Raw genomic sequence first — 16423 nt, forward strand, 5'->3', positions numbered from 1 at the left:
ATTCCCCTATTTTTCCAAAATACTAGTTATAATTATTTATCCCAGAATTTTCGACCTTTTTGCTATCACAGGCGTTCTTAATTTTTTGATTTAAGTAATATTTACATGCGGATTGCCAGCCTTAACCCCCATCATCTGGATTTTAAAGAAAAAATATATTATATATTAGTAAATATTATATAATGCAAAGTGAGCTTTCCCACCTTGCATATGTTATCTCTTATTAAAGAGTAAGATGTTATAAAGCCCTAGCAATACAATTCCATGGGAAGTTTTTTTTCTTTCCCAATACTATAATTCTATTAAAAATTTAGTTTCTTATATATGATATATCTCTCTTAACCTAAGTATCCTTTAATGTATCACACGTGCATTCAAATCTACACGTGTGCTCGAAGGGTTTTAAGTCTGGACTGTCGGCAGCGTACCCCAGAGGAAACCCCTTTAGCCGGACCTAAAATATTTTCAACACATCGCGAGCCTTACCGACGAGGGCAGAGAGCCCGCGCTCCACCGACCCGAGCTCCTTTCTCTCTCGCTCCGACCTCCTACTCCGGTGACCGGTTCCGGCGGCTCCCATCCGGCCTCAAGCGGCGAGGTACCTATCGCTTTCCCTCTCCCTTTTCCCTGCCCATCCCACTTCATCGGTGGTAGATCCGGCCGGGTCGGCTAGATGTAGTTTCCTGCAGGCCACGGCAAAACCCTCCTCTCCTTTCCTCTCCTCCACCCGTCACCTCCCTCCAGTACTCCCTCTCCGCTCTATCTCTCTCGTTCTCCCCCCTTCCCCCTTAATTTCCCGATCCCTTCCTAAACCTAGCGGGAAGGTGAGGTGCTTCGTGGATGGCGGCCATCGTTGGACGGACAACACCGGTCTACGGTGATTATTACGTTAGCCTTTCTACTCCGGCTGCCCCTCTACCCCGGCCGCCCCTCCCTTCTCCACCTCCCCTGATCCGCCTACTTCTCCTCCTCCTTCTGCTTTCCCCGCCTACCCTGCTTGCACCTGGTTCTTATTCATCTTATTTTTCTCACATATATAAAATTCATTAGACTTTGCAATTTGCATTGCTTCTCGCAGTCTGGAGATTTGAGAGGATATCTTTGTGATGACAAATTAGTTTGTATTTTCTGTTTAATTTTTGAATCTATATATGGAAAACTTGATCATGTTTCATCTGTTGTTGGGAATGCAGCAATGGTTTTTCAACCTGATAGGAAATTTCCTCATCACCACGAATAGATCTTCTAACAACAATCCAGTTTGTGCAGCGATATTTGGTATAAAAAGTAGTTTCACAGTTTATTCCTAGGTTTTCATTCTCACTCTGACCTTGATAGATGGTCTGAAGATGATATTTTTTTGGTGGATTTTGGTGTAACAAGCAGTATGATTTGAAGAATCAACAACAGCATAAATTACTGACTTTCATGCATTGTATCCTCTCTTCTCCAACATTTAAATAGTGTGATATGCTGTGCTATGCGCTAGATACATGATTGGTCAAATGCCTTTTAAGTCATAAGACAAGGCTGTATTATTCATGCAGTAGGTTTGTCCAGCAGATGGTATTTAGATATGATTTATCTCAATTCAAATTCAAACTTCTTTTCTTATTGTTTATTCGGTTTAATACATATCTACAAACTGGTAATATACATGAAGTTTACTTGAAATTTAACAGTGATCTGGAAGTAGTAGGCAGCAAGAATAGTGACTTTTATAGATCCATGCTTTGGTATGGTCATTTATATAGTCATAATGCTAGTGTTGATGAACAAAAACTAGATGGCATGAACCGAGGTTCTTTTCATTTAGCATGGGGCTTATTGCGAAGGGCTTGGTTGGGTAGATACTTAATATAAGAAATATTGATTTATTATTTTTTTCTGAGTCAGTTATGTATAAGATTATAATATATTAGTTGGAAAGGAGAAACCTCATGGGTCCCACTTGTAATATAAATATTTTTTTTGATAGAAAATTTCACAATGAAATTATGCAATATTTAATGTATATCTCCTAGTATATAAAATAATTTTTTAGATCTCAATATATGTTTTAGAATCTCATATTCTATATCAGGAATCAATAAATTAAGAAACCTTAGAACAGCTTTTCTATAACTCTTTATTCTGATAATCACATATGATACAAAGCAAAAATAAATCTTCTTGGCTATAATAAAGATACCAGAATATGAGAACATTGTACCGAAACCATTAAAATATTAGTCATTCCATTAAGTTTATCAAAATAAAATCTTAGATGACATTCACTTACAAAACCAGCGGGATTTCAATATCTTTAATATTTACGTTCCTCTAAAACCACAAATTTAATTACAAAGTTTTTCTATACCAACCATTCTGCAGATTTAGTTATACCTGCAAATAGATAATATGAGCCATTAAATAAAATGATTAAATAAATCAATTCACCATAAATAAAGGTGTATTTTGCTTTCTATAAAGTACTAGAAAAGCATGAAAATGAAGTTCTTAAGTTTTTTGGATCATCATTTTTTTGTGATTATGTTGAATAAATCAACATATTAATAATCATATATATAGCAGAGTGGAAGAAGAAGAAGGGATGGAAGAGGGAAGAACTAAAAACACAACATCATGTAGCTATGTCTTTTTGAGGGATAGTTGTGGAATTCTATAAATTATTGATCTTTTCTATAGACTCAGGTGGCCTTCGCCAATTGCAAGGTGAGGCAGGTGGTATGACACGCTAGGGCATGGCTCCCTAGCATCCCTCAATATATACTTTAAATAAAATTTATCAAATTCATGCTTCCCTTTCATTTTTATCTTTGTTTGTTTCTATTTTTTGAACTCTCTCTTTAACAACTGAACATGTACTAGGACATTTTAAATTTAAAAATTCAAAAATTTTATGTTCATGTGAAAAATAAATTAAGAACCTCCAAATGCAGCCTTAGTGATTTTAAAAGTTCTTTAGCCTCTACCACAATTGAAATTCACAACTATCTTGGTTCAGCTCCTAACCAATAATATATCGTCGTTTTTGATATATTATCAGGACCATATCATTTACCTATCATTCACGTAAAAGATTAAAGAAATTCTTAGTCTAACCACTTTGATTTTGCTCCCTACTAGTTTGAACAAATAATGGTTATCTAACAATAACCTCAACAGCCATAATGGTCATCAAGTATAGCAAAAAGAAGGTTTGTTATTGTGCAGTGTAGCCTTAAACAGGTTATGTTGGATTAGGTTTGTAATAGCCTGTTATCTAATTTGAATTTATAAAATGATATGTAAAATAAATATAAATAGGTTGGCATGTTAAACCAGTCTTAAATAGGCTAAAATTGTAACCGTGTAAAAATAAGCTAGATAGGTCAAGACCCTAAATTTGAATCCCACCTGTTCAATAAATAGGTTAAGTTGGGTTACTTGTTTATGACCTAAATCTTTTTATGCCACATATGGACCTTCTTATTGTGGATCATTTGCCATATAGATTGGTGAGTCGGGGTATGGAACTTCCAGCCACATCCATGTTTTAGATATCATAACTCATTTTAAAGGTGGCTTGTGCTATCTTTAAAAGTTTTGTAGGATCCCACGATCCTTGTGACCTCTTCGCCTTCTCCTTTCCCCTTCCAATGTCTTATCTCTTTTGAGTCGAATGTTCAAGTTATATTTCCCTTCCACGTGGTGGATATTATTAACATAGCTTAGCTTTCTAGCAAGACAGTACCTTGACTAACGCAACTAGAAACATGTTGCTTGAAGCAAAACAATAATAACCATTGAATCATAACTAATTGTATTCATTTTTGATGGGGTATCTGGCTGACAAGAACCTTTTACTGTCTTTATTGGGAACGGTACCGGCATCATAAGTGTTTGGTCAAGCATAGTTGCTAATCAAAATGTTTTAAGAAAAAGCGATTCTTAATATTTTTTTTGCCCATGTTATTGTTATTTACTTGTTGAAAATTACATTTCATTTCAATTTAGTGTGGGAATTTCTACTCATCTTGTCATCTTTTTTCAATTCTTTTTTACTTTATCTGAATGTAAGAGTAATGTATTAATATTTGGGTAGCCTTTTGGTATAATGTCGGTATGCTGGGTATAGGAGTTGGTTTAATGTATTGACACCAAGTACGCTTCCCATATTGCGTACCAATTCGGTACGAGTATGGCACATTATGCTTGGTATGCATCGGTACTGACCGTTATGGCACACCATGATTCTTATTGTTATTACAGGAATGTGTTTTACATTGAGCATTCAATTTTGTACATCTACCCAACCATCAAAATGGTCTATACGTCTATCATTTGTTGCTTAACCTGTTTTTCTTTTGTATTGTTTTACCATTTCTAGTATTCTTTTTGTTTCCCTTGAAAAGGTCACTTGGCTCAAGTTATCTTATAACAATTTTAATTTGTAGTTTTTTGTTTTATTATTTCAAGCAATGGAGTTAAGCTCATTAATACGATTTACAAAATATTAAACTCAGTACTTATGCCTCTTTGGCCTTTCCTTTTCTTGGCTAGGGAAACAAAGGAGATGGTGAAATCAGGTGCTGCAGCCAAAGTTGTATACGATCCTTCAAATTCCTACCGTAGTAAATCTCATTCTAGAGCATCTTCCGGTGAATGGCACAACTTCATGGTATTATATCAATGACTTATTCATGTGTAGGATTTTTGTATTCTAAATATTACCAAGTTAAGACTTATATGTTTCAGCATAATTGGTCGTGAGTATGACCGGATTGTTAAGTTCATCAAAATATTCTTATTTTCATCTTAGCAAAATATTATGAGAGTTAGTTATAATGAATTTTGAAGATGTAAGCATTTTTCTACTCAAAATGGTCAATGTTCATTTTATTGCATACCCTTATTTTGTTCTTGACATGTTTGAATTTTCTTTGTTTTCCTATCCTATTTCATGCATATGACTTTATGTTTTTTTTTTGTGATGCTAATCAATCTAGGAAGCATGGATACTTCAAATCACGTGTCGTGTCTGTAGCAGATACCAATACTTGTCAGTTACTTCTCGATATGTATCTGCTACTTGTATAACATAACCTATTTTTGAACATAAAAAACATTCTGAATATTTCCATGATACACTCGATATACTTCCTGATGTTTCCAAATATGAGAGGGATGGTGTATGCTTGCTGTTTTTCTAATGCTAACCTTTTAATGTTGAATGGTCAATTTTGTAGTCTATAACTAATATTAAAATGTCAAATATGGATTGGGTTCTATGGATTTGAATGATGGCCAAATGAGAGCTTGCAAAAGTTGATGGTATCATATAAAGCATGGAATATGTTATTTAAGTAAATTACTATGCTTTATGGATGATTTTCTACATACATGCATATGCATATATAAATATTTAAATGCGCACATATTTTTTTTATATTAAAAACATGCAAATATATACTCATCGATTATCCTAGCCTCATCGTAATCCTAATTTTTCAAGGTCTGCTGTAACAGCATATTTGTATCGTGTCGTATCCGTATTCCATATTGGTATCTATGCTTCATCGTAATTAATACAAGCAAGTAGAAGCAAGCTGCAAATAAGTTGAATCCTAGTGCTTGTTGCTTCTAGTTAAAATTTTGGACTATGTAATGGTTAGTTTATATTTCATTTATGCATAACATACACCAAATCAGGGTCGGCGGAACCGTTTCGAACCGGACGGTTCGGGTCGTACCAAGATGTCCTGGTCCGTGACTGGGACGGTTCCGACCATGGAAATGAAATCCGTCGCCGAAGGAGGAGAAGGAGAAGGAAATAGAGGAAAAGAGAGCGAGCGGGGGAGGGAGGGAGAGGGAGAGGGAGAGGAAGGAAGAGAGAGGGAGGTGGAGGCCGGCCGGCGGAGGGTCTGCGGAGGCCGGCGAGCTGCGCGGAGGAAGGCTCCGCAGCCGGGTCCCCAGTTTCGTTTCTCTTCCGCAACCCTCCTCTCTCCCTTCTCTCTCTTTCTTTTCTCTCTCTCGTTCACCCTCTTCTCTGCCTCCTCTACCGTGTTGGTACGGGGCCGACACGGAATGGTATGGGGCCGGCACGGAAGGGTACGAGGTCTACCGTTCTGTGCCGCCATGCAATCGGTCTCGGCCCCAGTTCCGGCACAGCAGACCGTGCACCAAATGTACTTTTATTGCATACTCATGTGTGATGGACTATGGTCTCTTATAAATGTGCGTTATCTCTACGATCATCTAATTTGTGGATGTGTTGTATTATCCATATCAGTTCATCTGATTTAAGTTAAATAGTGTAAACTTGTGACATTTTGTGCTTCATCGATAGCTTTGAAGCAAACTATTAGTGTGGCTCATCCTTTACTATCTCTTGTTGTCACTAATTAAAATGTGTTAGATGCTAATTGAGTGATCATGGGTCGGCCTAGTTCCTTGGTCCTACCCTATATCTCACAGGGTAAAGCAATTGGAGAAATCAAACATTTTAGAAAATAAAGAAAACACATCCAAAGAAATTAGTTACAACCAATATAACAAAGTTTTGAAAAATCAAAGGAAGGTTTGTTCCTTCTTCTCATGTTCATTGTTTTTAGCTTCTTTCTATTCTTATTGACTGCTACAAGTGTTGCTGTAGCATATGGCAATGGCAAGAGTTGTTGAAATTGCTCATTTCAACGATTGAATGAAAGGGAAGGAAGATGAATGGAAGAGGAAGAAGAAATTGAATAATTAGAGGAAGACGGAAAGAGGAGCTAGTATAAGAGGAATTTTGGAAGAAAAGAAGTATCATGCCTTTTGGTTGTTTGATGGGTTTGTTGTTGTCACTTGATATTGGTTGGAGTTGTCATAGGATGCCCTATCACTTTATCCTTTCTTGTTTTATTTCTGTTTCTCTTTTTATGACTCTTCTGATTTTGGGCATTGTGGAATGATGGATGAAAGATAGTAATTTGGAGCTTGTTTTGTTTTGTGCGTATATTGATACAATCCATTTCAAACTTTTGCCAACATTGATTAAGTAAATATTTGTTTGGGCTTAAATGGTTTATTTTATTGGGCTTGATTGACTTCATAAGCAAATGCTTAATGTTTGGGCTGCCTATACTTATTGTCTAGGCCCATGGCGAGGTGCTTACGAGTTACCCTACCTTTAGATTGCGTGTCATGTATATTTGCTTTGAATTTCTCATTTATCTCTATACAATGGTACTTTTGCCTGTGAGCTTTGTAGAATTATTCAAGAAGCCTAAAAAAGTCCTGGCTATCAATAATATAAGGGCATATTTGCTATTGCTTAAAAAGTTCTTTTGTAACTTTTAGAACAAAAAGTAGTTCTTAGACAAAGTAAGTGTTTCCCTCCTGAAAAAAGAAAAATAAACATTTGGTATTAGAATCCAAGGAATGCTTCTACAGGAAGAAAAGTCAAAAAAGTGTTTTCAGATGAAGTTAGAAAACCTAGTATTTGCCTTTTTCTTTTATAAGAAGAGCTTTTCGAAAAGTACAAGTAGACACTAACATGTGCTAACAAGACCTTGGTTTTGAAATCAACCTCCAACTATAGCTTGATGAAAGAAATCAGCTTGAGGTATTTTATTCCTTGATCATTCAATGTACAATATTACAATCTTTATCAATCATTGTGGCCATTTTAGCTGGTGAACGTACTTTTTTTAGACTTGCATTTTCTTGGTATTTTATTCCTTTGTGACATCAATGAGCTTTGTTTCATGGTATGGACTTCATAAATTAGTCCATGAGTCCTAAATCATCTAAACTCAGTTAATTGGACATAGATTGAATCTAGTTTGCATCAAGTTGTTAGCAATTGATTTTTTTTTTTGGTCCTAAAACATCCAAAACTATGATGCAAGGTTGTCAAGACAGCTAGGGATTCATGATTCATAAGCTTGATTAAAATTCCATAGTCATTGAAAAAAAGATTGCAATAAGAGAAAATAGATCACAGATAAAAGGAACATATAGGGCAAAACTAATTTTAAGGGACTATCGGTGGTCAAATGGCTTTTGAAAGACTTTCGAAGGGCCTTCCTATAGTGGCATATAGGCATATGGGAATATAGTGGTCAGTGGAGGTATTTTAGTTGTCCTGACATGAAGGGAAGAGGGAGGCATTTGGTTGGTTGAGATGGGTGAAGGAATAAGGGAAGTGATAATTGGATGTATTTTATGTTATTTTCATTCCCATTTACTTAAAAACAACTTTAGTTTAGTCAAAATAGTGAAAATGAAATGAATGTTGTACCAGATATAATAATGGTTATGCATATCTCATCAGTAATAGAAATCAGAAAGAGTGCCTAGTTGGTCATTGCTTGGGCAATGTAGGCTCTATACGTGCCTTGGTGGATTGTTTGGTGCCTAGGTGGTGGTTTTGACAACATACCATAAAGATCACAAGGGATATCTTGATGGCTTGATTGGTAACTTGCTTCGTCAATATATTTGAATTCTGTGATATTTAGGGTGTTTGGCTTAATTGTTTAGTAGTCATTTGATATGCCCCAGTATGGGATGCCCTGCAGTGAGGCATATCCAACCATGTACCGTATGTCATACTGAAACATATTGACAAGCCATGAGAAGATGCAGGGGCATACTGCAGTATGTATTGTGTCGGTACATGGCTGATATGCCCCTGTATGGTGGTATTTCAAGCTTGTGGTCTAGTAGACCATAGACACCAACAATCCTGACTTATTACTCCATTTAGTTAAGTAGCTAGTTTAGTTTGACATGGAAATGTCCATATATTGGTGCAATCACAAAACTTTGAAGCCATTATAGTGTCTTGGTCTTATAGCATTAATTTTTTCTTATCAACTTTACTAGTGTTCGATGAAGCATGTATATCAATAAGCTATACAAATAAAGTGCTATGTAGATACACTAGAACTTGAAACCATGGTACGCTATACCATACTGAATCGGGCGGTATAGGGCATGGTCGGCGGAATCGGTACTGGGCACTGTACCAATTTTCCAGCGGCATGAGTTGGTACGGGCCTACGCCGTGCTGTGTCAGGCGTGTACTGATAGAGGAGAGGGCGATATAGACCGTGGGAGAGAGGAAAAGAGAGAGAGATAAGGGGGAGAGAGGAGGCCAGCGGACGGTGGTGGAGGCCGCTGCCAGTTTCCTTGAATTTTAAAAATTTAGTTTAAATTTCCAATTCCATGATTTTAGGGGTTTTGTGAAATTTCATTGCATAACCAAGTGTGTAGTATAATAACTTGTAATGCCAGAAAACATAATAAATCATGAAATATCATGATATTGGAGTACATCCAAGTGAACTTTAATTTTCAACAAAAATGGTTGGAATAAGTTATCCTTGCCATATCCGACACATATCAGTCAGTTAGTTACATTTTGATTGGGCCATTGCATGTAACTTAAACTGTTTATCCTAGCAAGTTCTTTATGCTCCTTCGCTCACTCTTTTAAGCCCACAACAACTGAAAATTCTTACATTTTCACTCTTCACTAATTCTTTTATTCTGTATTTGAGTGTCTATTGGATGCTTGCTTTGACATAAGTACCCCTTTAGTACCTTCAGCTTCAAAACTATGCTTGTCATTGTTTCTTGCAGGGCATAAGGTTCTTTTGCTTAAGCCCACTATTCTCTTTTTAAGATCATTTAACAAAGTTCGACCACCTTTAGAAAGCTTGTGGAAAGTGGTGAAGGAGGCTTCCACCTTTAGGCCTTGAGCTGCTCATTATAGACTAGAGAGGCGCTCTCCAAAATCCGTAGCCGCTCCCTCACCTCACCCTCCAATTTCTTGGCTTACAAAGCATTCGAGCAGATGCACCAATATCATTTATAAACTCATCAAATCTGGAAAGCATTTTGTACAGTGACGCTTCTTTCATCTTCCTTGCAATGTTCTCCATTAATTCTTCTTTGCTGAAACATGACTGCCACTCATCATATGACGCATGATTCATTGTTCCTTGCACCTTTCTCCATTAATTCTTCTTTAAATAAACACACCAAATGGTAAGTCGCCCCTTTTTGTTGGTTAGCCTATGTTCATTTCCAGTTTGCTTTTATTATCTATGGTCGGATAATGCCTCAAAATTTGATCTTGCTCCTTATCTACCTCTGAACTTAGCTTTTGTTAGTCCGGTAGTTGATTTTTTTTCTTTGCCTCGTTGATATCATCTTTAGCTTCTATATCCATTACTTGGAGCAATTTCTCTTTCTGGAATTTCCATTATCAGAGGGATGCACCAGTATGAAGGAGTGATTTGATACATGTAGAAGGAAAGAGGGATAGAGTTAGGCTGCAAATCGCATGGGATGAAGTAGCAAGGCCATGATATTGCTGCATCTTTTAGAAAGTGTGGCTCATAACAGAGTGGAATGGAGGAAAAAGTTTATATAGCCAACCCAACTAGTTGGGATTAAGGCTTAGTTGAGTTGAGTTGTTTTAGAAATAGGAAAAATGAAATTGATGCCAAAGGACACCTAGCATCATCACATCATCCAACTGTCCAAATTAGAAAGAGTGATTTATCTCCATTTTTACTATATAAACTCATGGAGGGCAATATAATCAATGAAGCTACTAATTAAATTAGATTGCAACATTATGAAAGTTCTAATATCAAAGGCGGTTCTCAATCGATGACATTTTGACAATCTGCAACTTTCTTATGCTTCAAGGATTCTAGTCTTTTAAACTACGCAAGATGTTTCTTTGGAGCTGTTATGCCATTTACATCTTGAAAAATACTTTGATCTGTGTATATGCAGTGACACATGTGCAACCATACATGTTTTATTTAGAGAAGGGGGGGTCTTTTTGGTTGCAAATAAAGTGGACATGTATATCGAGCTCTAAGTAATTCAAGTGTTTTGGTGCATGCAAGTAAATTGATCACACATATCTGCCTACTGCTTCTAGGCACTGACTTCAGCTAAAACATCCTATGTCACATTCAGTTCGAAGTTCAAACTCCAGGAGGTGTTTCACCATGTATTTGACCTGGGTGATTCTCCCATCATCTCTTTAACGTTGGTGGTGCTCCATCATTATTCTCAAAAAAGACATCCTTTCATATCTTTCATATATATTGCCTTTTCAGATTCTTATAACATTGAAGTATGCATTTTTCACTTTGTTTGTTGTAACGTTGCCCTACTCATTTTTCATTTGCTACGTCTGCCATGCTTGCCTTAGAGAAATAGTTTTGATCTTTTAATTCTTGCTGATCATGTTTTCAATCCCATTCTGGTAAATCAGAATAGCTGATAGCTGCTGGTTGTTTAATCATATTGTCTTTATTTGTTTCATTCTGCAGTCATCCAACATTGGAGATATGTATCAGAAGCCGGTGTCTAGAGAATCTTCTAGTTATCTGGACAGTGAGAATGAGGAAATGGACATGTCAAGAATATTGAAGGATATAGAATACTTGGGTAAAAATTTGTAATTTCCATTGCGTAAAAGTTAATATTTCCATTGATTTTGCCTCTTCCTATACTTGATGCTTGAGATATCCTTTATCTGTTACATGCGATTGTCATCATATACCATTTTTGCTGAGTAGACCAATTCATGTTACTAGTACATTTAATGTATGCGATAATGCTTATTGCTTAACATTTGTATGACCGTTAGGTGTTCTTTATTTATACTGCACTAGATTAAGGGAGTGAAAAAAAAATCTGTCTGGATTGTTAATGGTTAGTAACTGAGGGAAATTACCTTATTTAGTTCAGGGGAATGTTTAGTATTTCAAACAATTGATAGTGTAAGGGCCATACTCTAGGTGCTGGATCAGAAGAATCATGTGCTGTTTGCTGATTTCAAAAAATAAAGGGGGAGTCTGAAGTAATTATGATTTAAATTGTGGCGTACTGTTAAGAATTTTCTCCTGCAGCTTATTTTATCCTCTCTAGCTTTCTAATTAGTCTTGCATGTGTTACTGGAGTTATGAAAGTCAGCCAATTTGTATGGCATTATTGCTATTAGTATTGTTAGGGAATGCACGTTTACGCCTTTCAAATCAAAAAACACTTTTAGAAAAAGGAAATAGAAATATGGTGTTCGGTAATGCTTAAAATATCAGAAGCCAAAAGGCTTTTCCTAGGAGAATCTGCTTTTTGTTTTCTTATATAAGTAATGTTCTTTATTTCCACCCTTATAGTAATGATCTTTCTTTGATTAAAAACAAATATATCGGAGATGCAAGTAGACTAGGTTAACTCAGGTTTAATTGACTCATTCTGGATCATACCCAAACCCAAATAGAATTTTGTGGGCCATGTTGGAGTCCTCAATCTAGACCTACATCTCCATGAAGTTGGATTTTAACTGCCAAACTTGATTCCAACACTAACAAAATAGTTCTTGTGAAAGCACTTCCATGTAAGTTCTTCACAGAAAGCTCCTTTGGAAAATCAGAAGCAGCATCATGCCTTTGGTCAGGCAAGTTCGAATTCTATAAGGGCGGAGATCTAGCATTGGTTTTGATACTGTATATGCTTAGATCTCCAATGGTTTGGTTTAATCCATGTTATGTTTAGTCTTTACTAGACTTGAAACTTAGCTGCTTTGGTTAGCACTAATTTATGCATTGTAGCTCATGTTTTGGACTATACAAATTATTTCTTGTCTAATTTACTATTTTCAATTATTGGCTTTAGTTATCTATTTTCCTACTTAATTACTTAATAAGCTATGTGGCACTTTTTTTTTTCTGATGGTATCTAATATTCTTTTGGTTAACGGCTAGCAAGCACCATTAGGTAATATTCTTTTGGTTTGGAGAGATTGTTACCATGGCCAAGACCGACTAATTATTGTTGCAAAAACATTTGAGACACTTTATCTCTGAATCAGAAAGAAAAAAGTGCTCGCGCCCGCCCGCGTGTGTTTGTGTGTGTGTGTGTGAGAGAGAGAGCATTTTCATCATCAACAGATGACCCTAGCAAATGATATGCCACTGCATAATTTTGTATTTGGTATTTCCATTTGCAAGTTGTCCTTATTTAAAGTTCATTACGGTTTAAAGTAGTGAGAAATATGTCCAGTACATTTTATCCTTTCCGTTCTCCTACACTTTCTGTTTCACTAAGGTGCCTCTAATATGTCCTGGAAGGAGAGGAAAAAGTTGCAGAACCAGAATGTTGTTGCTTTGGGTGGAAAGGTAAGAATCCTTTCAGACCTTTGGCTATGCCTGAAATCAACAATTTCTCCAACTTTTCTGTAACTTTTTGCATTCTCTTCTAATCAGCCTCCTAAGAAGCATAGAACACCGCTTAGTGTGGCAAAACCAGCTATAAAAAATCAAAAGCGAAGAGAACAAAAGAAAATAGAAGAGGTAATGTTTCATGGTAGCTATTTTACTATTTCATGCCATCTTTACCGAGCTGATGTCTCAAAGTTTATGGTGTACTATTTTAGGGGTTGGTTCTTGGTCGATTTGTTAAGAATGCTGCAAAAAGCAATAATAAACCACAGAAGCTAAAACCTGAAGACAGAGTGTTGAAGGCAAGTGAAGGTTATTTCAGGAAAGGTGTGCTTAATGTGAATCATCTGTTGGCACCAACTCCACCGAAAGGTGATGGATCACATATCAAGGTTGGTAAAGGAAAGAAGAAAGGGAAAGGGAAGAAAAAGGGTAAGGGAAATAGGAGAAGGGGGCATTAAGTGCTCCACCTTTTTTTTTTTTCAGTTGCCTTTCTTTGGACTGCTTTATATGAAATTTTGGTATGTATTGACACTTATTGCCGAGGAACATCTCACACAACTTTAAGTTTTCCTCTTTTAATGCTTTTTGAGTAAAAAAGGGAAGTATTCTTTGGAATTAAAGTTACATGAGATGATATTAGTCCAAGAATCGATCTCAAAAGTTTCACGTCATTGTCATGGCACTTGCTGCAGAGTATGTAATAGAGATAAATATATAAATACATCATTTCATCTAGGTTCTTTTGGTTGCTAAATCATTTATATGGATTGGATTATTTAGATTTACATGCTCCCTATGCAGCCGACTCAATTCTTAGTTCTGAAACACTGATAAAGTCATGGGTTGCAAGGTTGGTTAACGAACTTTTACAGCGAAATCAATAGTTGTCCAAATTGGTCTTTTATCTCTCTTTTGCCTTTACTGTGTTCAGATTGGATGCTCCGGCAGTATTGGAACTCTTTTACGAGCCAGGAGCAGAACAATTACTTAATGAGGTGATTGTGGTGGTGTCACCTGTTTCAATTTTCTGGATTTTGATGATCCATCTATATTTTGAGGGGGTGGGCAGAAGCTCCATCTCCTTTTTTAAGCGACACGAGTTTTCCAGGCAGTGCTTTATATTCATGAGAAAGAAAGAGAATGCGAGGATGGTGTTATACGGAAGTAGCTTTAGAACTCATTCTTATTGATAAAGAAGAAATAAACATGGTAGTGTCCATCCATTCAACCCAAAATTAATTTTCTATTAATCGGAGTGGCAAGTGTCATATGCTTCCATTTAAGACTTTACAAGCTCTGTTGGAACTTTTCATTTTCCCTTTTTTCTTTTTTGAAGGGGAAAAGGAAGGTTTTAACTACCAATTTTATTGATGGGAAAAAAAGTTACAAGCAGCAGCAGAAGAAGGAAGAACATAAAACCAGGAGAATGAATGAAGGAAAACAGAGGACGTAGCAAAAGGAGCTCCCACTTCAGTCCATCACTGGTCCGTTCTTGTGATCGGAAGCAGATGGAAGGAGATCAGAACCTTGATCCCAAAAACAAATCTAAGGCCTAGCTGCACTTCTGTTACTTTCGAAACATTCTCCGGTTTCTTCTCTCCAAACGCTCCAACATACTGCAGCCGCTGATTGATCCCATCCAAGCCCCAAACTTTTTCTTGATTCCCTTCGTTTCCCAAACCATCCAGAATGACCGACTAGAGGGCGGGTTCCGTATCTAATTGTCATAAGGACAAGATAAAATATGGTGTTTTAATTTGAGTAACTTAAGAAATTGCATCCATTGTCCAAAAAAAAAACAAAGCGTCATCCAGGGCTGCCATTGGACTTTTTTTGAAACGGCCTCGGCATGTAATCGGTACCTAACGACCAGTCATAGAAAGATTCTATTTTTGGCAGGAACAGCAGCTTTCCAAGTAGAGTTGTAGCCCGGGCTAGGTCCTCGTGAATTTACAAGAGTAATTATTCTGTGTTATGAGATGGAGCACATTCTTGCTCCTATTGCCGAGGTTGGTTCCAACTGCTCCTTGCGCTCCAGCAGGAGAGATTTTGAGATGCTGAGCTGTTGACATGTAGAATCAACCAGGATCCTCGGGCCACACTTGTGGAGATCAACGGCTTTCTTCAGAGATGGATGGCCGTCTGTGTATGACATGGTATATGTTCATGGTTTGTTTTATGTGGTAGCCATCCACCTTGCCATCTGCGGCTGTATAACCCTCTGCAGAGCCACCCATGCACCACAGGGCATGCAGAATACAATGATGGGAAGAGAGAGCCTACGGGAATGTCAATCACCAAAGAATCCTCCCAAAAACGTATCTTGGCACCATTTCCCTTATAAAAGAAATGCAACACCTGAGAGAGTTGTAGGGCTCTACAGATGTTTTCCAAATAGTTGATGTTGCCGTTGAGAACTAGCATGACCCAAGTGCTGAGCAAGGAAAGATGCTGGAGGGCTCGACAATGAGCTGCTTAGATTGTTTAGAGCCGCAGTCTATTTGGGGCTGCTTCAAAATCAATGGTTTGCATCCAGGGTCTTGGTCCGCGATCGAGCTCTGACCTGAAATAGCAAAGACAAAGAAATTCTCTTGCCAAAGAGTGTTCGATGGAGTACCTTTTGATGCCTAAATCAGGACGATACTCAGAAAACAGAGGAAGGTTCTTTGGAGGTGATAGCATAATAGTCTATCAGGGCACAAGAGCACTAACTTAGAAGGTCTTCCTAAGAGTGGATTGTATCCGTGAATGTTAGCGCCTATGCCCCAAAAATTCAGGCACATGTGTTGACTGTGATTGATGGGCCTCCGCACACTCCAAGAATTAGGTGTGAGTCTTTTGAAGCATCGTGTATGGCAGGGATGTCAGCACGTTAATTAGATGCTTGGAGTCCGACAGCGAGCTCGGAGATCATCTGAGGGCGAACGCTTGAGGGAAGCATGGCTGAAGTAGGTGAGGTGTCGTATCGATGTAGGCCACTCAAGTTTCTATATATAGAGAGAACGACTGTCACGACCCTTCAGTCTCATCCCTTCATGCTTTGAAACTTAGAAAGAAGAGGGTAATCGTGGGGTTTAGTTTGTAGCTGTTCCTCCTATGCTTTCTTATCGAGGTTCAACTTCTCTATCATTTGCTAAGGCTTTCTTTAGATTCTTGGTGGGTAGTTCCTGTACATTTGACTCGTTCTACATCTCCTTCCT

At 37.3% G+C, this 16423-nt stretch overlaps 1 protein-coding gene across 1 annotated transcript; it reads left to right on the forward strand.

The window, feature by feature from the left end:
- The first annotated feature begins 434 nt into the window (after window positions 1-434).
- On the forward strand, window positions 435-13973 carry LOC103710536. Its single transcript, XM_008796292.3, has 6 exons — window positions 435-598; window positions 4546-4663; window positions 11328-11445; window positions 13108-13178; window positions 13266-13352; window positions 13436-13973. The coding sequence occupies exons 2-6, from the start codon at window positions 4559-4561 to the stop codon at window positions 13679-13681; spliced, it is 627 nt and encodes a 208-aa protein (XP_008794514.2). The 5' UTR covers window positions 435-598; window positions 4546-4558; the 3' UTR covers window positions 13682-13973.
- Window positions 13974-16423: the final 2450 nt, after the last annotated feature.

Source organism: Phoenix dactylifera, unplaced genomic scaffold (assembly GCF_009389715.1).
Source record: "Phoenix dactylifera cultivar Barhee BC4 unplaced genomic scaffold, palm_55x_up_171113_PBpolish2nd_filt_p 001117F, whole genome shotgun sequence".
In the NCBI taxonomy this organism is placed as follows: Eukaryota; Viridiplantae; Streptophyta; class Magnoliopsida; order Arecales; family Arecaceae; genus Phoenix; species Phoenix dactylifera.